This window comes from Lutra lutra, chromosome 8 (genome assembly GCF_902655055.1).
Source record: "Lutra lutra chromosome 8, mLutLut1.2, whole genome shotgun sequence".
Classification (NCBI taxonomy): Eukaryota; Metazoa; Chordata; class Mammalia; order Carnivora; family Mustelidae; genus Lutra; species Lutra lutra.
The window spans coordinates 98,589,864-98,612,489 of record NC_062285.1 but is presented as its reverse complement, the minus strand read 5'-3'; the positions used below and the strand labels follow the sequence as shown (position 1 = coordinate 98,612,489).

The 22,626-nt window shown below is 35.2% G+C and overlaps 1 protein-coding gene across 2 annotated transcripts in view; it reads left to right on the top strand.

Annotated features, from left to right (window-relative positions):
* ZFC3H1 (zinc finger C3H1-type containing) overlaps positions 1 to 22,276 on the top strand; it is a 53,080-nt gene extending 30,804 nt beyond the window's left edge. For both annotated transcript variants that reach the window (XM_047740513.1, XM_047740512.1), the window contains exons 17-35: positions 1,171 to 1,302; positions 1,399 to 1,520; positions 2,570 to 2,671; positions 3,010 to 3,129; positions 3,948 to 4,131; positions 6,610 to 6,796; positions 8,176 to 8,364; positions 8,969 to 9,206; positions 11,730 to 11,835; positions 11,922 to 12,120; positions 12,667 to 12,761; positions 16,456 to 16,566; positions 16,841 to 16,945; positions 17,075 to 17,240; positions 18,294 to 18,394; positions 20,200 to 20,301; positions 20,932 to 20,971; positions 21,209 to 21,271; positions 21,401 to 22,276. In XM_047740513.1, coding sequence (XP_047596469.1) covers positions 1,171 to 1,302; positions 1,399 to 1,520; positions 2,570 to 2,671; positions 3,010 to 3,129; positions 3,948 to 4,131; positions 6,610 to 6,796; positions 8,176 to 8,364; positions 8,969 to 9,206; positions 11,730 to 11,835; positions 11,922 to 12,120; positions 12,667 to 12,761; positions 16,456 to 16,566; positions 16,841 to 16,945; positions 17,075 to 17,240; positions 18,294 to 18,394; positions 20,200 to 20,301; positions 20,932 to 20,971; positions 21,209 to 21,271; positions 21,401 to 21,538 — 2,500 coding nt within the window. In that variant the 3' untranslated portion in view covers positions 21,539 to 22,276. The remainder of the gene's footprint in view (positions 1 to 1,170; positions 1,303 to 1,398; positions 1,521 to 2,569; positions 2,672 to 3,009; positions 3,130 to 3,947; positions 4,132 to 6,609; positions 6,797 to 8,175; positions 8,365 to 8,968; positions 9,207 to 11,729; positions 11,836 to 11,921; positions 12,121 to 12,666; positions 12,762 to 16,455; positions 16,567 to 16,840; positions 16,946 to 17,074; positions 17,241 to 18,293; positions 18,395 to 20,199; positions 20,302 to 20,931; positions 20,972 to 21,208; positions 21,272 to 21,400) is intronic.
* Positions 22,277 to 22,626: the final 350 nt, after the last annotated feature.

The following is a 22,626-nucleotide window of genomic DNA, read 5'->3' as shown; positions in this document are numbered from 1 at the left end:
AAAAAAAAAAAAAAAGAATTTTTAAGTTTTAAAAATAATTTTACCATTATTCTAAGTAATGCTTTGGCCAGCTTCCATAAAATTGATTTTATGGTTGATATGGTTGAATTGATTGATAAAGATGGTAACTTTATTGAGGTTGTCTCTTTTTTTTTTTTTTTTAAAGATTTTATTTATTTATTTGACAGAGAGATCACAAGTAGGCAGAGAGGCAGGCAGAGAGAGAGAAGGAAGCAGGCTCCCCGCTGAGCAGAGAGCCCGATGCGGGGCTTGATCCCAGGACTCTGGGATCATGACCTGAGCCGAAGGCAGCGGCTTAAAAATTAACCCACTGAGCCACCCAGGCGCCCCTGAGGTTGTCTTTTTAAAAAGACTTCTGGAAGTTGTGAGACTGTAAGTGGTAGGATTTAATCATAAAATTGTAAAACACATAACAGGTACTATAGGCTTTTCCCCTAGTTTTTTTTGTGGCTGGTAACGTGCAAGAAATACTCGTGTTGGGGCACCTGGGTGGCTCAGTGTTTTGAGCGTCTGCTTTTAGCTCAGGTTGTGAATCTCGGAGTCCTGGGATCCAGCCCCGCATTGGGCTCCCTGCTCAGTGGGGAGCCTGCTTCTCCCTCTCCCTCTGCCTGCAGCTGCTCCCCTGCTTGTATGCTCACTCTTTTTCTTTTTCTCTCTGTCAAATAAAATCTTAAAAAAAAAAAAAAAAAAAACCCCACAAAACCAGTGTTATATATCATTTTTATTATGATACAAAACACTATTTTTAAGGATTTTATTAGGGAGTGAGAGAGAGAGAGAGTACGAGCACGGGGAGGGGCAAAGAGAGAGGGTGAGAATCTCAAGCAGAGGGAGCCTGCAGCAGGGCTCAGTCCCACAACCCTGAGATCATGACCTGAGCTGAAACCAACAGTCAAACACTTAACCAACTGAGCTTTTGAAATACAGGGTTTTTTGTTGTTGTTTTCTGTTTTAGATCTTTTGTGTTCTAGATATAAAAAAGTTGTCCCTGTCATTGATATTCTGGTTTTTTAGAGTTCATTTTGATATTGTTAGATTAATAGTAAACCAAAAGCATAGAAATTTTAATTAAGAAAAATGAAAAATTTCCCAATTTTCTAGGGAATGTTTGTTGAACATAATGTCCCTGTCTACCTTTCTTCTCCTTAGATTTAGTCCATACTATCGAACCAAGGAGAAACTTCCCTTAAGCTCAGTATCGTACAGTAATATGATTGAACCGGATCAGTGTTTCTGCCGTTTTGATTTAACAGGAACATGTAATGATGATGATTGTCAGTGGTGAGTAGCTTTTATTTGTGAATATTTTATAATTTAAAAGACAGTTTTGGTTTCATATTACATGATTATCTTTTGTGTGTTGTCGTTTTGTTTTAGGCAGCATACACAAGACTATACACTTAGCCGAAAACAGCTATTCCAGGACATCTTGTCATATAATCTGTCTCTGATTGGTTGTTCAGAGACGAGCACTGATGACGAAATTGCTGCTGCAGCAGGTATTGAAAGACTCTTACTGTTCTCCAAGAGAAAATTTGAATGTAGGCAATTAAATTTGTTTAGTTGTTGACATCTTTAAGGAGTTGTAATAATAATTCAATACATTCACCTATGGCATTTTATCCAGATTTGCTCTGATACAGTAGTCACTAGCCATATCTTGCTGTTCAAATACAAATTAATTAAAATTTCTTCCTTAGTTGCTGTAGCCACATTTTAGGTGCTTGATAGCTGCTTTTGAGCTCAGTAGCTCATTAGTGGTTAAGTGCTTACCAATAGGATAGTGCAGATAGAAGGTATTCCATTGTTGTGTGAAGTTCTTTGGACAGAATTCATCTAAATAGTTCAGTTTATTTAAGGAATATAGTAACATACTTGTTAACTATTATTATTATTAATATTTAATATTAATTTTAATTATTTATTTTATTTTAATAACTATTATTAAGTAACAATTTTATTAATGATTTTTAAGTAGAGCCCTATTTTTATTCATTATTATTTTAATAAATAGAGAAGGATTGGAAATTGTGGTTTCAAATTCAAAGAAATAAAAAAGACTTTATACACCTTGATATTATAAAAAGCATAGATTTCTGTGGCATTGTAAGTAAATACTGATAAGGTTTTCTTTAGATTTGTTACCAAATATTCAACCTTAAACTGCAAGTATTTTAGAAGTAAAGGAATTGGTGTTTATTAAATTTAGTGTTAACCACAACCCAGAGTGATCATGAAGTCACTGAATCTATGTAGTTCTTCTCAATTTGGGACTTTAACTTTCACTTGTTTGGTTTGTTTCAGTAAATACTTTTTTTTTTTTTTTTTTTGAGCCCAACTTGGGTGCATGATGTGGTAAGATTTGCCATAGTAGTTAAGGTAATGGAAGCCTTGCCTTTTAGGAGGCATATATGTTTTTGACTGGTAACATATACTTTCTTTTAATTTTTAAATTACTCTTCTCTTTAGATTTTTTAATTGGCTTTGTCTCTGTAATCCATGTTTTTTATCCTTTTTATAAATGAAGATAATATTCTTCTAATTTCAGAAAAATATGTTGAGAAACTTTTTGGAGTAAATAAAGATCGAATGTCAATGGACCAGATGGCTGTTCTCCTTGTTAGCAATATCAACGAGAGTAAAGGCCATAGTGAGTCTCTCTCTTTATCTCTCTCTCTCTCTCTCTCTCTCTCTCGCGCGCGCGCGCACACACACACACACACACAGACACACAAGGACTTTGTAATTTCTTTATGATAGCAAATTTTCTGATGTTATGTTTTCCAAAATAAATATATATGTGTATATATGTATGTAACATGCTCACAGAGTAGAATAACCATCTCTTTCTATAGGGCAGAAAATACATATGTATGTCATTTCTGACTAACAGAATAATTTTAGCTCATTTTGAGTATTGTTTGGGTACCCTTTAAAGCTATAAAAAACTAGTTATATCAGGTAATAATCTTCTCCTATCTACTTTAGCACCTCCTTTTACAACCTACAAAGATAAAAGAAAGTGGAAGCCAAAGTTTTGGAGGAAACCTGTTTCAGAGAATAGCTTCAGTAGTGATGAGGAACAGTCTACAGGACCAATTAAGTATGGTAAGAAGTAATTTAAGACCTTGAATCATTACATTGTGGTGTTCTATCTTTGTCTAACACAGTACTAATTTTTTGGTGTATCTGCTAGCTTGGGCTTTTTGTTTTGTTTTTTGTTCTGTTTTGTTTTCTTTTTTTTTTTTCTTAGAACAGTGATGCCTTTTGGCATTTAATGCTGTTCCTCATTGTGCAGGATTGCCCATTGCCTGGCCTGTGTCCTTGAGGGCAGGTGTAGTATTTTATTTTGTTTTTGAATCTGTGCTTTCTAACATGCAATAGGCTCACAGAATGAATAAATAATGAACAAAGTGAATATGAATGAGTTCTGTATTGTCAAGCACATCTTATATTATTGTAAATTTGTGTTACTTACTAAAATTTGCAAAATTTGTTCACTATTTGTGGATTTGATATCTAATAGATACATGATCTCATGAGCTTATTTACAGTAATATAGTACTTTTTCTCTAAGTATAATGGAACAAATTATCTTCATAAATGATAATTTTGTTTGTTTTACTGTTTAGTGAATGTGAATTATTAGGTGAAGCCGCTTACCTTGAAGTAGGGAGACCATATTTCTGGTTTGCCCAGCAGAATCCTGGTTTATATTTGTTATCCTGGTGTAGTTTTTAATAACACCCCTTTCACTTTTAGAAGTGTCCAGTTTGTAAATTATATTACAGTCTACTTTAAAACTATGAGCTGATGTGTTTATTTTGAATCTTTAGATATTTAGATTATTTTAAAGACAAAGCCAGTTTTTTTTCTTGGTCTGTGGGTAAGAGAAAGTATAAAGCTAATGATACTTTTCCTTCCAGCCTTCCAGCCAGAGAACCGAATAAATGTTCCAGCTTTAGATACGGTTGTCACTCCAGACGATGTTAGATACTTTACAAATGAGACTGATGATATTGCTAATTTAGAAGCAAGCGTGCTTGAAAATCCTTCTCATGTACAACTTTGGCTCAAGCTTGCGTACAAGTACTTGAATCAAAATGAGGGGTAAGTCCACTTCAAAACTTTGTGTCATCTGTTGCACATTTATATTTTTATGTTTGAAGTTTGTTTCATCTATGGTAATCACGTTTCCATCATGGTATCAGTGAAGTCTTTGTTTTTGACAAAGCCAGTAGCACTTTATTGTTTAAAAGCTAGTAGAAAACTCTAAATCTTGACTTGTTTGCATGGCTCAGTGTGAGAGTAATACATTATCCCCAGTTTTTAACTCTAGTAGGCTCTTATTTCAAAGTAGGATTAGTTAAAACAGTAAATTCTGGTGGTATAAAGATTGATTATTGGTTTTTCTTTTTATTTTATTTAATTTATTTTTTTTTAAAGATTTTATTTATTTATTTGACAGAGAGAGAGAGATCACAAGTAGGCAGAGAGGAAGGCAGAGAGAGGAGGAAGCAGGCTCACTGCTGAGCAGAGAGCCCGATGCGGGGCTCGATCCCAGGACCCTGAGATCATGACCCGAGCCGAAGGCAGAGGCTTAACCCACTGAGCCACCCAGGCGCCCCTGGTTTTTCTTTTTAAAAGGCAGGTTTTGATAGTAGCATTTTTTTTTTAAGATTTATTTATTTATTCTTAGAGAGAGGACACATGTGTGCAAGCACACCTGGGGAAGGAGCAAAGGGAGAGGGAGAGAGAGTCCTAAGCAGACTCCGAGCTGAGCACAGAGCCCCACACAAGGCTTGATCTCATAACACCAAGATCATGACCTGAGCTGAAACCAAGAGTCATCTACTCAACCGGCTGTGCCACCCAAGTGCCCCAGTAGTGATAGTCTCTTAAAATTATGATAAAATCACAATAGAACAACTTAAATTATATGTTAGTTTTTTTATTTAGAGATTTAAAGCTTGTATAGGAACATTAAATTCTGATTGACTTTTCTTCTGTGGGTGGTATTATGTGCCTTCAAATAAGGTAAATAGTAATTTTTCTCACTAACCTATTGCATTTTCTGACTCCTACTTTTTGACAGTATTAGCAGGAATAATCTTTTATTACTAGGAATAACCTTTTATTACTATGACATAAAATTATAATTTAATCTTTGAAAAAAGGCCTCCTGAATGTCTGTCTTAAAACTTGGTATAAAAGCTTTTTCAGTAAGGCAGCATACAGAATGCTAATATATCACACATACCTGAGTATAGTGCTCGTTTAACTTGCTTTGTGTGTCATTTATTTCCATGTGGGATAAGTTACACTGTTTTCTGACTCACTTACTGAGTGAAGGCCAAAAGAACTGTATTATTTTATGAATAGGATCATGAGAGACAATTATCTTCTTCAAGAGATAGCAAGCTTTTGACCGTTGAAAAAACTGTTACATTGAAAGCTTTGATATTTTGTGCTGGCAGTAGCTGGCCTTGAGGGGGAATTGTTTAACTTTTCCCATTCCCAGACAAGTGTAACTCATAAAAGGTATTGCTGAATATGGACATAAAGTGCATTTGAAGTTGATAATCTAGGGTTTTATAACATTGTGTTTTTATCTGGTAAATGCTCACTGAATATCAGCTTAAAAAGGAATTGTTAGGTCTGTGGGAAATTAGGACCCTTTATGGACTGATGTGATTTAAAATCCTAATCTATTTTTGTCATAGGCGATTCTAGCTCCTCATTAGGTTCCAGTAGAAATAGAACTTTAAAATGGACTCATTAGGGGCACCTGGGTGGCTCAGTGGGTTAGGCCGCTGCCTTCGGCTCAGGTCATGATCTCAGGGTCCTGGGATCGAGTCCCGCATCGGGCTCTCTGCTCAGCAGGGAGCCTGCTTCCCTCTCTCTCTCTCTCTCTCTCTCTGCCTGCCTCTCTGTCTACTTGTGATCTCTCTCTGTCAAATAAACAAATAAAATCTTTAAAAAAAAAAATGGGGGGGTGGGGTTATGGATATTGGGGAGGGTATGTGCTATGGTGAGTGCTGTGAAGTGTGTAAACCTGGCGATTCGCAGACCTGTACCCCTGGGGATAAAAATATATGTTTATAAAGCTGTAAAAAAAAAAAAAGAAAAAGAAAAAAGAAAAGATGAATACCCAAGTTTTGTAGCAACATGGACGGGACTGGAAGAGATGATGCTGAGTGAAATAAGTCAAGCAGAGAGAGTCAATTATCATATGGTTTCACTTATTTGTGGAGCATAACAAATAGCATGGAGGACAAGGGGAGATGGAGAGAAGGGAGTTGAGGGAAATTGGAAGGGGAGGTGAACCATGAGAGACTATGGACTCTGAAAAGCGATCTGAGAATTTTGAAGGGGTGGGGGGTGGGAGGTTGGGGGCACCAGGTGGTGGGTATGGTAGAGGGCACGGATTGCATGGAGCACTGGGTGTGGTGCAAAAATAATGAATACTGTTATGCTGAAAAAATAAAAAATTAATTAAAAAAAAAATGGACCCATTAGATCAGCCTGATTTAAGAGTATTTTAAAACATTAAAAAAAATGTTCTTGTTTCCTCTTTTAAACATATAGGCTTTGTTCAGAGTCCTTGGATTCTGCTTTAAATGTTCTGGCTCGAGCTTTGGAAAACAACAAAGACAATCCAGAGATTTGGTGCCATTACCTCAGATTATTTTCAAAAAGAGGAACCAAGGAAGAGGTGCAGGAAATGTGTGAAACAGCTGTTGAATATGCTCCCGATTATCAAAGTTTTTGGACTGTGAGTAGAAAAGAGAACATAGTTCTGTGTGTGTCTATGTGTGTGTTTATAATTCTTTGGATCATCTTAAATATTGATACGTAGCTGAAGTCATATGCTTAATCTGTACATAGATATAATAATTTTTCATTGTCCCATAACCTCAAAACCACTCCTGGGTCAGGATTAAATTCAGAATAAACAAGAAGAAAATATTTAGTGAAGAAGTAACTTTTCTTGTTAACCTTATAAACATTTTAAAACATTCTATACTTACCTACTCAGAGGCAGTTTTAAAGTTTGGGCGAAAGTTAAGTGAATTGTTTCTTGTAAAGCACATGAAAAAAAGAATTTTTTTTTAAAGTTTCTTATGTTTATATAACATTTTCATGAATGTTGAGAAACATTTTGTTTTTATTACCTGTTCTCATTACTTATGAAAATAATCTATAATTCATACTAATACAGAACTTGCCAAGATACAAAGATTTAGTGAAAAAAATAGTTTCTTCTTTATTTTCTGAGATAATGGGGTGTTTCCTACCCATGCTTAAACATAAAATTATAATTAATCCACTTGTAAAAGTATTCATTAATATCTGAATTTTTGCCAGCCAAACTCAACAACCATAAGATTTAGCTAATCTGTTACTGTCGGATCCATCATTTACTTGCTAACTGAAATTCAGAACAGATAGATTTGGATAACATGGTACTCCTTACTGAATGAACTTGCCACTCTCTTACTCTCCTAACTCAGGTATGGAAGTGAAAGGTGCTTGATTTTTGACCTGGAACCTTGTGCCATTGTTAATGCCAGTGATCCTCATAAGATTTTATAGGGTATAATGTTTTTCCTCAAAGTTGTTTGGTCTGTAAAGGACCTCTTAATTTCTTAGGCCCTTTTGTTTTGCCACATATATCTAATTTGTATATGTTCGTACCCTAAGCAGTATAAATTGTATGTGATCATAAACCTGAACTTTAGAAAATCTTTCGTGGTCTTACTGCCATTTATTTGATGATTCAAGGAAAGGAGAGATGAAATTGCTTCAGGGTTATTCTAAGAATACATCTGTATTATTTTAGTTTCATTGGAGTCTATTTTCCAACTTGTAGAAAGGGAAATACGGGTTATAGTACTGGAAGGTGTGTGTTGTTGTTTTAAGTGAGCTCTGTGCCCAACATGGGGTTTGAACTCATGACCCCAAGATAAGAGTCTCATGCTCTACGGACTGAGGCACCAGACAGATGCCCCAGGAAGATGGGTTTATACATATTTATAATTATCCTTTTTGCAGAAATTGAAGATTTAATAAAACATTTAATGAAATGTGGAAAATCTGTAGCTTTACAGTTTATTTTTATGAAATATAATTATATGAAACCTCTTTGGGCAGTTTCTCCACCTAGAAAGCACCTTTGAAGAAAAGGATTACGTATGTGAAAGAATGGTGGAGTTTCTGATGGGAGCAGCCAAGCGGGAAGCATCAGATATTCTGTCCTTTCAGCTCTTAGAGGCCCTCTTGTTTAGAGTTCAGCTCCACATATTTACTGGAAGATGCCAGAGTGCACTTGCAGTTTTACAGGTAAACATTTGTTACAGCATTTAGCTATACTTTGAGAGTTTTTTAGAGGTCTAAAAAACTATAGGTTAGCATTGTTTAATAAGAACCCAGACTTTAGATTTGAATCCTTGTTTTGCCATTTACTAGTAAGTTGGGTCAGTTTATGACTGTTTTTTATTTGCTTAGTGGAGATAATGTGTTTTTAAGAGTGTTCATGAGGTTTAAATGAAAATAACGTCTGTTAAGTACCCACCAGAATAATCTTTGATATTCAGACATTTGGGAAAATAATTAATCCATACTGAAAATCTCCTCTGAGGGTATCGGGGCCTTTTTTTGTTTGTTTCACTCTTTTCTTTTTATCTTACTAGATTTTGAATGTCAGGACACTTAAAACGTACAAATAAGTTGAATTTTTTTCACAAATTTTATTATAAATCTTAGCACAGTAAAAATCTGGTATTGACATGTCGAGTTGTTGACTGTCACTATTTTGACTTAGGTATTTAAGAACCACTCCAAAGAAATAGGAAGTTTGTATTCTTCTTTGCCTTCACATTTGAATCTTATGAGAAAAAGTAGTTATTATTTTTAAAAAGACAGATTATTTTTTCATTTTACCTAGAATGCTTTGAAATCAGCTAATAGTGGAATAGTAGCTGAATACCTTAAAACAAGTGATCGATGTTTGGCATGGCTGGCCTACATACATCTTATTGAATTCAACGTTCTCCCTTCAAAATTTTATGATCCATCTAATGCCAATCCTTCAAGAATTGTTAACACAGAATCATTTGTAATGCCATGGCAAGCAGTTCAAGATGTAAAGACTAATCCTGATATGTTGTTAGCAGTTTTTGAAGGTAAGTGTAAATGTTTATAAGTTATTTAGATCATCAGCTTATCCCTTACTATGAGTCTTCATAATTAAATGAAACAGATCTGTATGTATATATTGCAAGTTGTAGTTTGACACATTATTATGTAAGTGCTTAGAAGATTAAGGATCAGAAAAGATGATGATTAGGAATTGAGTCATGTAAATTATTAGACATTTGGTATATATGAAAGCCAGGAACTGTGCTGCATTACATAATTTTTCTGATTATGGTAAAAGATACTAGCTAAATATGTAGGTAGCAAGAGATTATATATAGGTTTAATGAGTTGACTGAATTAGAGAACCAGGTAGTTTTTTTAAAGCAGTCTATCAAGCTGAACATTAAAAGATTGTATCTTATCTTTTCTAGTAACTAGAAAACAGTAAGGTGTAAAGCCTGTTTTCTCCTAGTAGGAAGTATATAGCCTAGTCAAAAGATAAAATCTAGGGCGCCTGGGTGGCTCAGTGGGTTAAAGCCTCGGCCTTCGGCTCAGGTCATGATCCCAGGGTCCTGGGATCGAGCCCCGCATCGGGCTCTCTGCTCAGCGGGGAGCCTGCTTCCTCCTCTCTCTCTGCCTGCCTCTCTGCCTGCTTATGATCTCTGTCTGTCAAATAAATAAATAAAATATTTAAAAAAAAAAAAAAAATTTTTAAAAAAAATAAAAAAAAAAATAAAAAAAAAAAAAAGATAAAATCTATACATTTGATACAATTATTAAATTATGAGACCATGTACCTGTATTGGTATATAGTCTAAATTCTGTGCTTACAGAAGAAACAAATATCTGTGATTTGTAGAATTATATTGTACAGGTCATAAACTCAAAGGAAAGAGGTTATTGTAGGTTGGCATGATGAAGGAATTCTTCATAGAAGAATTGGGACTTGGAGCTGGACTTTGAAGCTTGACTCTGATGTGACATATTTGGCTTGCTTAAAGATGGAATCCTTGTCTTACTTACGTCTGTATGTCCCAAGGACCTATAATGTCTGGCAGCATACCAAGTGCTTAGTAAATATGTATTGAATAAACCAGTGAAGAAAGGAAGGAAAAGAAGGATATTCCTGATAGAGGAGCTAAGTAAACAAAAAGCAACATAGAAATTGGTGCAGTGGACTTGAAGGGAGATTAGGAGAAGGGAGAGTCCTTAACAAAGTTAGAGTTTATTCTGGAGAATAATAGGAATTAAGCTTGTTAAGTAGAATGATACCAGATTTTCAAGAACTTCGTAAGTGTGATAGACTTGTTGATGGTGGTTCTTGAAGAAAGGGAGAATGTGCTGAAGAGGAATATCGCAAAGGTATGAAAACAGCCAGAAGCTGATGGCCAAAAGTGAAGCACAAAAAGAGTAACCAGGAAAGAGGGACTATTTATTGGAGCTATTTGGAGTTTATCATATAGAGATGTGGGGACTGATTAAATGTCAGGGAAGAAGAGAAGAAATACTCAAAGATTATTTCAGGGTTTTGAGACTTGGAAAAAGAAAGTGTATGGATAGAACACAAGTAAATTTGAGAAGATTGATTTTGGTAGTAGGAGTAGTATTTGTGGTAATTGGTCATGTGGAAATGCTTGTTTGCAGAGGAGATAAGTGGACCTTGGACCTTAAGTGGGTGATTATGTATAGAGAAATGATTGGAAAATTACTAACATAGGAGTTTTTGTATTAAAAAATGCCTTACAGTTTTTAATATGCTTTTGCAAGAAATTATTCCATAGTTGAAGCAGTGAGATATTTTCTCTGAGGAAACAGACATTTAAGAATATAGCAGTAAGAAGTTGAAAGAGAGGAGTCAATGAATGAGACCAAGAGGACATGTAAATGAAGAAGAAGAACATTATCAAATGCTAATCAAATAAATGGAGAGCTGGGCCTTTAGGTTTATTTAGATGATTTTTATCAGTGAACGTCAGAAGTGCAGTTTCAGAATGACATTCACTTTTAAACTCTGTAAATCTGGGCAATCTTGATACCACTGAGCAAGGAGAACATGGTGACAGTTGTTTGGTGAAACAGTGGCCCACTTTCTGAGATGCAGAGTGGGGATTTTACAAGGGGAAAAGAGTGTTATGAAGGAGTAATGAAAGATCTTGTTTAGGGGGAGACATTTAAATGGCTGTAGAACAGAAAGGGCCTCTTGAATTGGGTCAAAAAAAGATGAAGAGAATTCATTGATTTTCTTTTTTGAGATCATTTTTAAGGCATTTAGGTAAATGCAGAGACACTTTTTAAGTGAAAATGTTGATCCATGCGAGAGCTTAAATAGCATGGTTTTATTACTGGGAATGTGAAAGTAAGAGATTGAGTGAGTTTTAGAGAGTTTGGAGATACCTGAAAATACCTCCTTCGGGTAATAAGCCAGGAGTTCAGTAAAGACAGTAAGATGATGGTCAGGCAAAAGAAAAGGGTAGGCCACCATATTTCATTGGTCTCTTAGAGTGAAATAACATAGTCACATAATTCGTTTTATGTTTGATTTCTGTTATTGTGATGTTTTTCGATAGATGCCGTGAAAGCTTGCACAGATGAGAGCCTTACTGTTGAGGAGAGAGTAGAGGTCTGCGTTCCACTTTACACAAACATGATTGCTCTGCACCAGCTTCTAGAGAGGTAAAACTTAATCAGCAAGCAGTTAAAACCTTGTGTTAAAAATGATTTTTTTCTCATGCGTTTAGACATGCTTTTTTCTTACTAAGGTACGAGGCTGCAGTGGAGCTTTGTAAATGTTTATTGGAAACCTGTCCCATGAACTGCCAATTGTTGGAAGCCCTTGTTGCTTTATATTTGCAAACAAATCAGCATGACAAAGCCAGGGCAGTGTGGCTTACTGCATTTGAAAGAAATCCTCAGAATGCAGAGGTTTTTTATCATATGTGCAAATTCTTCATCTTACAGGTAAAAAAGCCTCATAATTCTTAAATATTTTTTCGTGTTTCACATTTTCTTATTCATTCTTCATGATGTTTCAGGCATTAGCCTCTCTAGGAAGCTTTTCCTAGTCTTTTTCCCTTTGGAGACTGTGTTAGGTATTCCTTCTCTCTTTGCTAGAAATACTCTGTGCATAGTTCTACCATCATACTTATTCTGGGGCTTCGTAGTTTTATTTGTAGCTGCTTTATATACTGTAATAAGGACTTTATGAGGGCTAGGACCATGTCTTAATCAGATTTAGAGCCCGCAACACACCTAGCACCAGTGCTAAACATGTAATAGAAGCTTATTAGACAGTTGTTAGATGTGGCTTATTGGGTGTTAAGCTGTTTAATGGTTGATTGGATTTAATTGGAGATCAGAATATAGGAGTTATCTCTACCCCCATCTATTTGAGAAACTTAATTTAATCAGTAGGGGGCAGGTAAGGGCTTTTTCCTCCCTTGAAAGATTTAATTAAACATTGTAAGTCACATTAATGTGTATCCTTCCTTTCTCTTTTTGAAATAGAATCAAGGAGATAATCTTCTTCCATTTTTGCGGAAATTTATTGCATCCTTCTTTAAACCTGGGTTTGAGAAGTATAGTAACTTGGATCTGTTTCGGTAAGTTTGTTGAACTCTTGATTTTTTTTTTCTTTAAGATTTTATTTATTTATTTGACAGAGAGAGACACAGCGAGAAAGGGAACACAAGCAGGGGGAGTGGGAGAGGGAGAAGCAGGCTTCCTGCCAAGCAGGGAGCCTGATGTGGGGCTCCATCCTAAGACCCTGGGATCCTGACCTGAGCTGAAGGCAGACGCCCAACGATTGAGCCACCCAGGCGCCCCTGAACTCTTGATTTTATAGAAGAAAGGGACAATATAGTTTAGTGGAAAGATTATAGATTTTTTTTTTGTGGGATGATTACATCTTAGACTAATGTAAAAAAAAAAATACTTGAACACTCTTAACAGAACTGTTATGAGGGCAGTAGAACTGAATAAAAACAGAGAAAAAATGTAATGTGCTTTGCATTCTTTGGATTAAAGGCACTGACAAAGGAAGGCTTATATTAACATCATGGTGACTCATTCTGCTTTTAATTCATTGTTATTGTTAATTTTAGCACTTAATACTATAGCAATGAATTACCTGAGACAATCTCAAGTGAGTTTTGAAAAAAATGAATTTTAATTTGATTATTGACCTCAAATGGATGTAAATAATACACCTTTTACCTTTTTTAAGTCTAAAGAGAACCACTCTAGCCTCTGAAATACAGAGTGAGAAGTTTTCAAGGAATCTTTTCTCAGGCATCATTTTCTCAGTAACTTATGTAAAGCTCTGTGTTTACTGCCTTTGTTTGGTTGTGAGTTCTTACTCTAACAAGAGAACAACAATAAGAGGCCACAGGAAGTCGTAAAGAATTATTTGGGGAGGGGGGAGGGTTCTCTTTCCTTCTTCCCATCTCTCTGTAGGCATCAGCAAAGTTTTTCACTTAAGGGCCAGATAGTAAATCTTTCAGGCTTGCAAGCCATATGGTCTATCACTAACCAACCATCACCTATGCTGTTTTAGGAAGAAAGCAGCCAGAGACAACATATAAATGAATGAGCATGGCTGTATTCTAATAAAACCTTATTTATTCAAAACAAAACAAAAAAAAACCCCACAAACCTTATTTATAAAAATAGGCATAGTCTGCTGATTCCAAGTAAAACAGCATCAAAAGGAAAATACTTCATCATTATATACTTTACTTTTTTATGTTAGGAAGAACTAGTAGAAAGAAGGTCCTGGGGCACCTGGGTGACTCAGTCTATGTTAAGTGTCTGCCTTTGGCTCAAGTCATGACCCTGGAGGGGATCGAGCCCCACCTCAGATTCCCTGTGGTTCCCTGGTTCCCTGCTCCCCTGCTCGGTGGGCATTCTGCCTCTCCCTCTGCTCCTCCCCCTGCTGATGCTCTCTCTTGGTCGTTGATTCTCTCTCAAATAAGTAAATAAAATCTTTTTTTAAAAATTGAAGAAAAAAAAAAAAGAATGGCCTAGGCTGAATATCTCCCAAAAATTTTTACTGTAGAAAATAGTACAGATAACATTTTGGTTTTATATATGCAAGTCTACTATTTAGAAATATTTTTCTTAATTTAGGTGCTCCATCTGCCTACCCACAGTGTAGCAGTGTTACATAAAAGCAGAAGTAATTCACATTTTGTTAATTTGGCAATCCATCTACCCTAGAATATTTTACAAACATTCCAGTTTTAGTTTAGATTTGGCAAAAGTTGGGGTCACTGTTTTTTCCTAGACTTGAGTCTTTATGTCTGTCCTTAATGATAACCAGTTTATTGACATAGTGATTTTAGTAGTTTCTGAAATTCTTTCTGCTCTCTATCATCTTGGTTAATACCTTAAAGTTAATTACAAAAGAACAATTTAAAATACAAATTAATGGAGAAGAATTAAACTATTCTATAAGAAACTTAGAGATTGTTCAGCTTCCCCATGCTGACTTTGTCCCTGTTTAAATTAGAGTGCTTTAATGTCCCAAACCTAGGCACAGGACAGATCCAAAGCTGACCTTTTTACAGACTTGCTGGTTCTGATCATCCCTTGGGCATGGAGGTAATTGGTTTAGCTTAAAAGATGCTGCCAGTTTCTACTGTGGTAACTAATCAAAGATCTTCAGATCTTCTTGATGTCAGCTTAATGAAGCAGACTAAATAACTGTCAGTCAAAATTTGGAAATGGGGTGCTTCCATATAATCTTCTCATTGTTTACTAAGTCACTGCTTTATTCAAATTTTCATGGGAATAGTCATAATTCACAGTGTACTAAGAGTTGACAAAAAGAGAGTATCTTGTGCTTAGTTTATTTAGACAGTACTGAAGACCTTATTCATACAGAGTGTGCTTTTTCTGTTAATTTAGGAAATATTTTTTGAGTCCATTATTAGAAGAACGGCGATAGGTGAGAGAGTTTTTAGCATTGTCATATTTCTTATTGATACATAATTTTTAAAAATTTATAAATATAGCCAAAGTTTATTAATGGTGCTGGTCAGTGCTGTTACTAGGGTCAAAAAAAAATTTTTTTTTCAACTTCATAAGTAGAAACTGTAAAGCTAAATGGTTAGAACCTTGTATGTATTGTAATATTTACCTAGAGTTGGATTCTGTCATTTCCCGTGTAACATTTACTGCAAAGACAGAGAGGAGGCGTATGGGTGTGTCAGTGGTTAGAGCGTCTGACTCTGGGTTGTGAGATGGAGTCCTGCGTCAAGCTCTACATGTAGGGTAGAGTCTACTTCTCTCCCTTCCTCTACTGTTCCTGCTTGCCCCCTTGTATTCTCTCTCTGTCAAATAAATAAATATATCTTTAAAAAAAAAAAACTAGATAAGGTAATTTTCATGCATTTCAAGTCAATTCGAATTTTAGTAGATAGCTACAAAAGTTCACTTTGGGATTTTATTCATTTTACTGAAGTTAGCCTAGGGATGGAGTCCTTTATAGATTAGATTTGAAGTCATCTCTTACATCATTTTGCAGGTGGCAAATCTAGTATCTTTAGAAGTTAAGTGATTAACTCATGGTTCCTGCAGATGTTAGTAATGTTGACACACAAAATCAGATATATTAGGGAGAAATCTTAATTAGTGAGAGTCAAATAGATTTCTTTACTGATTGACTTCATAGAGCCTTTAATATCCTATTAAATATCCTACTGTGGCTTTTTAAAAGCGGGCTGTAATTTTCAGTATTTCTCAATCTTATTTGATCATGGACCTCTTCTGACAAGTGCCTGTGGACCAGTATGTTACAGAATATACTTTGATATCATATCTAAAATGAAAACTATAACGGTATGTATGTGTATGTATGTATATGAGAAAGAGATTGTTTTCAGATGTCAAGTTTCGTCAAGCTCTTAAAGAACAATTTTTTTTTTGCAAGAAAGTATAGATGTTGTGGGAAAGTTTTAGAGACATGGTAATCCCATTTGGTGCTCTCTGTTTTTAATTAGATTTAATTAGATGATTATAGGGTTTGTTTAATTTGGGGGATAGAATAAATTCATTTTTGAAAAGGAGTTACTCATGTAGGTATAAAAGAATAGTGATGCTAGAGATGTGACCAAAGCAGTATGGTATACATGTGAACACAAAGTCTCAAGACTCAAAATATTTAAAAAAACATTTAAGTTGAAGCAGAGGTGTTTTTGTTTTGTTTTGTTTTTGTTTTTCTTAAGTATTAGTAATCCATGTGTGCATAGACATAATTCCAAACAGAGGGGGTTTCTTGTTTTGTTTTGTTTTCAGGTATCTTTTAAATATACCAGGACCACTTGACATTCCAGCCCGTTTATGTAAAGGGAATTTTGATGATGAGATGTTCAACTACCAGGTTCCTTATTTGTGGCTGATTTACTGGTGAGACATTATCTACTGTGGAGAGAAATACTGCATATTAGACTTGTATTTATTATTTATTACTGAGTTACACTATATTAAAACTAATTGATGTTAAAAGTCATTGAAGCAAAATTGAAGGGATGCTAAGGTTTATACATTATTAAAGAAGAAACCTCAAAAGAAGGATTCCATTGTAATGATATCTGTAATGTTTAAAGTAATACTTTGTCATTCCTTTACCTAATTGAATTGAGCTGTAGACATACAATGTTTTCCTTCATTTTTTAAACAGCCTTTGTCATCCTCTTCAATCAAGTATTAAAGAGACAGTGGAGGCATATGAGGCAGCATTAGGGGTGGCCATGAGATCTGATATAGTGCAGAAGATTTGGATGGAGTAAGTTTAGTTCCTCTTAATAAGAATGGGATTTGGGAATAAAGGGATATGGTGGGGAAAGGGGTGATCAACTTTCAGAGAAAAACACTGCCTTAATTATTCTAAATTACAATATTTTTCTTTTGGCAGTTATCTTGTCTTTGCCAATAATAGAGCTGCTGGATCCAGAAACAAAGTCCAGGAATTCAAATTTTTTACTGATTTAGTGAATAGATGTTTGGTTACAGTCCCTGCCCGATACCCCATTCCTTTTAGCAGTGCTGATTACTGGTCCAACTATGAATTTCATAATAGGGTAAGAACCTAAACTTTTTTTCTTTTGATATTTGCAAAAGAAAGGGACTTAAAAATGACAGCAAAATTATTGTTTTATATCAAAAGAGCTTTTCTTAGGACCACTTTTGTAGCATCTAATGTAATTCTTGACTGTGTTTCTTACTTAGCACTTAAATCTAGGAACAGAACCCTTTAAGTTAAGATAAAATGTGCATATTGATTATTATATTTAAGAACATTAATGTTAAAGTAAAATTGAAGAGATGTTAAGGTTTAAGACATATTAAAGAAGAAAGATCGAAAGAAGTAATTATAGTATCAGTAATGTTTTTCTTGATTAGATGGAAATTTTACTCAATGAAAAATTCCATAATGTACAGTGTAGCTACTTCTTTTGGTTACTGTTTTGTCAAGTGAATATTAGCTATACACTGAAATTACACAGTTTAGATTTTTAATAGTAGAATATGACTAATGTATTTATAAGGTTATTTTCTTACAGGAAGGGAAGCACAGGTTTGGTTTTGTTTATTTTCAGAGACACTTTTCATTCAGTGCGGTGTAGGCTAAGAGCTCCTATTAAAGCTCCATGTAGACTAAAACATAAATGTATTTTATTTTCTTTTTTGGTGGGATGGTTTTGTTGCTATATGGGATAACCAATTATGCTTTGTACTTCTATGCCATTCTTTATCCCAGGATCTCAAACCACATTATGGACATTAAGTCATTTACACACGGGCATTCCATGAGCAAGATGTGGCAGGTATTAGTCCTATGACTTGCCCAGCTATACAGCAAGTAAAGGTAGACTCAGGAATGTAAACCCGGACTCCTGGCTTCTTGCCAGTGTTCTCAGTCCATGGCTGTCATCACTAGATCATATTACCTAATTCATATTTGGAAAGTCACTAATATAAATTAATGGTAGGAACTGTAACTCACAGCATCATACATTGTTATAATTTATACATTCATGTCTTAAAGACCATTTTGGTTTTCTCATTAAAACACATAGGTAATTGGATTTCACATTTTGTTGCATTCATTTCCCCCCCCCCAACCTTTACAGGTTATTTTCTTTTATTTGAGCTGTGTTCCAAAGACTCAGCATTCCAAAACCTTGGAACGGTTTTGCTCAATTATGCCAACTAATTCTGGACTTGCACTGAGGTAAGAAAAAATAAAATTATTTTTGGTCTCAGCCTAATAGTATATAGCTCCTCATATAAAATTATTCTTGAACTTGGTAAGAGTTGTCTGTTCTTTAGCCTTTTCTCATTGATACATACTACTTCAGTTTCAGAGTTGTTGAGCAGTACACAGCTGTTCACGTAAGAGTATAAGTATGTGGTCACTTTAGAAAACTGCAGGTTATAAGGGGCATGTAATTCAAGTAAAGTTCATCTGCATTCACTAAGCACACACCATCTGTCCTTAGCACATGCATTATAAGCAGTGATCATGTTTTATATAGCAAAGGAGTGTTACTTAAAAGGTTTATGAAGTGTTCGTGGAGATAGCAGCTAACTATTATATTTTGGTTACTGTGACTTGTTTTCATGTAGATCAGTCACGCTCGAGTATTATTATGCATCTCAGTCTCCTGGGATGCCCATTTAAAATACAGATACCCGGGGGCACCTGGCTGGCTCAGTTGGTAGAGTGTGTGACTCTTGATCCTCAGAGATCAAGAGTTCAAGCCCTATGTTGGGCATTGAGCCTACTTTAAAAGTCAGTTAATTAATTAAGTAAAATACAGATTCCTGAGCTTGAACCCTCAAATATATTTGAGAAACACTTATCTAGGGATTTCATACATTGAATTAGAGGGAGATTTCTGAGCATTTCTTTGCTCTGACAGAGCACCCTCAAGAATTGAGCATTTTAATTCAAAACAGTACCCTCCATGCTAATGCTTTGGCTTCTAATTGTGCAGTCATCCCACTGTATCAGTTGTGTCTTATGTTTCTAAGTTTGTTTTGTGGATCATAAGGTACCTAAAATATCAAGTATTTCCTTGTGTTTTATTTACATCCTGCTTAGCATGTATGTTGGAAAATGGTATGAGATTAAAAAAATTGAAAGGCTTAAGGCTATGGCAAAAATAGTGTTTCATAATAAAAATTCTTAGTAAGCATTCCAGTCTGCAGAAACTAATGTGGAAATTTCTATTACAGAGCATCACCTTTGGGGCCCCTGGGTGGCTTAGTCAGTTAAACATCTACCTTTGGCTCAGGTCATGATCTCAGGGTTCTGGGATTGAGCCCTGTGAGCAGGGAGTCTACTTCTTCCTCTCTCTCGGCCTCTCCCCCGGCTCATGCTCTAGCATGCTCTCTCCCTGTCAAGTAAATAAATAAAATCTTTAAAAATAAATAAATAAAGCATCACTTTTGGTAAAACATGAAAAACTGAAAATGTCGTATTTTGACTATTATGACTAGGATAGGCATTTAGGAATACAAGTTGTTTAATTGTTGGTTTTGATGGTACAGCTCTCTTTCTGTGTTCTGATAGTTATTTCCTTGTGGTCACTCTTCTCTTTTTCTTCCCCCCCATCCCCAGAATAGAGAACTTAATAATAACTAGTCAATATTCTTACATTTTAACCCAAGAAACATTTCATATTTACTCTGTTGAGTAAATAAAAATACAAGGAAATTGTATTAACATATCAAGTCATCATTTTCAAAAATTTGTGGGCGGGAAAAACATGGAGTGAGTGCTTTAATGGGAATATACGGACCTATTTTAGTTTGTTGAATGTGGCATGGGCCTGGCCTGGGCGTGTTGATAGTTTGCCTATTCCTGTCCCAGGGCAGTTTCTGTAAGAGGCACTCTACAGTCCCTTTCTGAATGACCTTGAGGGAATTAAACTGTTCAAAACTTAAACCTCAGCAGACATTCTGCTCATAGAGCACATTTGGGGTTCCCTACACTTGCAATGCTTTGTTCATTTTCCTGAATGTACTTTGCAGGCTACTTCAACATGAATGGGAAGAGAGCAATGTTCAGATTCTGAAACTTCAAGCCAAGATGTTTACATATAATATTCCAACATGCCTGGCCACCTGGAAAATGTAATGCAGCAATCATGTACATGTTTTTATAGCTTTTGCTTTTATTTGTAAGGTTTGCTCCAGACAGGTAAATCTGAAATGACATCTTTTTTTTTTTTTCCTGGATGGATCTCTACTCTAATTTAGATTTATTTTTGGCACTTGCTGAGCTTTTCTCCTAAGAGTAAGGGCATGCTCATTAACAGTTGCTTCTAAAAGCAGAGTGGATGGAGTTTTAATTTTTTTGAAGCACAACATTTAGATAACAGTATCGTTATCAAATCATTATGCACATTTTAAGACCATCTTTTTTCTTAAATGTGGGGGTTTTCCCCCTCTTATAGTCTGATGTCTTCTTTCTTTCAAAGGTATTATTAGTGTCAGGTGTTTTTACTAGTAATTTTGAGTATTTTTCATGAACGTTATCTATGTTCAAAACACTGGTCTGCTTAATTCTTGTAAAGTTGATAAAAATTGTTGAATTTTTCTTTTCACTATAGGTTACCCTCCTTGGAAGTTTAGCCTGTTACTTTCAGGAAGTTTTGTACTCAGATTCCCACAGTCAGTATTCTGCCAGTGGTAGTATCTCATTTCATTCAAAGATATATAAATTTTTCTTTTCCCTTTTCTATATTCCTTTTTTCTTCTTAGAGCCATTGCTGCTGAGATTGTTCTAAAGGGACAAAGAGAGGTAAGCTATGATTGATTTATCAGATGGGTCATTTTATTTTTACGCTGTTTGGCCCCTTTTGTTGACTTCTCAGTTTGAAAGGATTAAAACAAAAACATTTACATGCTAAGAACTCTAAATATTTGGAAACTTGAAAACCTGTTTTGTATATTATGAGGTCCCAGTTAAATAATTAGGATTATAAAGGTGTTTTTCATCATGTTTCCTGATGGAATTGTGTGTATATCTATCTTATAGGTCCACCGTTTATATCAGAGAGCCTTACAGAAGTTACCTCTTTGTGCATCACTGTGGAAAGATGTAATGCTTTTTATCTTTTATTTCATCTTGAAGTTTTCCTATAAATTTTCTGCATGTGCCATATCCATTGATGTGGTGATGCTCAAAATCTAGCTAAGTCTTACTTCTGTGCTTCCCTGTCTTTTACAGCAACTCTTGTTTGAAGCATCAGAAGGAGGTAAAACTGATAACCTGAGAAAACTAGTTTCCAAGTGCCAAGAGATTGGAGTCAGCCTAAATGAGCTCTTAAATTTAAACAGTTACAAAACAGAAAGCAAGAATCACTGAACACTGGGTGCAGTCAGTTCTAAGTCCTTATAATAATTGCCAAAATTATTTGAATGATCCTTCAAGATTAGGCTGATCCCTGGCTAAGGTCTGCGTAAGGCAGACAAGCATTACTGATCATATCAAGTCCCCTACAATATACTATCCTCAAAACCGGAAGCAATGAACATGACCCTCTTCGGTTGGATAAATGAACTTCCTGTTTGGCCTACTTCTGGGCCCTGCCAGATTCTCATAACATCATGTACGTAAGTATAGTTCCTCAAAGTGACTGACATTTATTTTAATTTTGCTTTGTTTTTGTTTTTATTTTTTACTTTTCCCCTTTCTTTACGTTGTGCTATTCCTGATTCACTTGACACTCTCTGATGCCTGAGAGATTCTTGTTTGGGATTTAATTTCCAGGGCTGTGTTTACAGTAAAATGCAGGCAGTCCCTTTTAGTTCTTCTTTAAACCTTTTGAGATTCTTCATTTCAGGATTTAAAACTTAAGCAGTCCATCTTAAGGAAAGTGTAACTGCCATGGCCACAAGTCTGCTAGTTGCACTTGAATGCTCTAACAGGGTTGTTAATTGCCCTTTCTACGTTCTGGACTCCTTGCCGAGACTGTTTAACTTGAAGATTAAAGAAACTATTGCAAATGCCAGTGCATCAGAACCTAAGAGTGGTCAAATATTATGTGCAATTTTTTTGTAAAGAAATTTTAATTTATAATAAAGTTTAACAGTTTAAAGAACAGTTAATATTTGAACTGCTTTGTATTGAAATACTACTTTGTAGTATTAAAATTGTTTATAAACAAAATATTTTTAATATAAGTTAACTTTCTAAAAAATGTTGCTGTCTTTATTCACTTTTCACACTGTGGTGGGAAAGGGTTGAAGTAGGAGATCCGGATTTTCACTGTAACTATATCCTAACCTGCTTTCCTATAAAAATAGTCTTGTGACTTTCTCATTCATGACAGGATAGGTTCTGTTCTGTTTTGAGGATAGTGAACACATAGATTTGCATTACTGTTTCCTCATTCTCAAGACCCAGTGTTTAGAAAGTATTTCCCAATTGTAGTTTGAATGATTTGCTTAGTG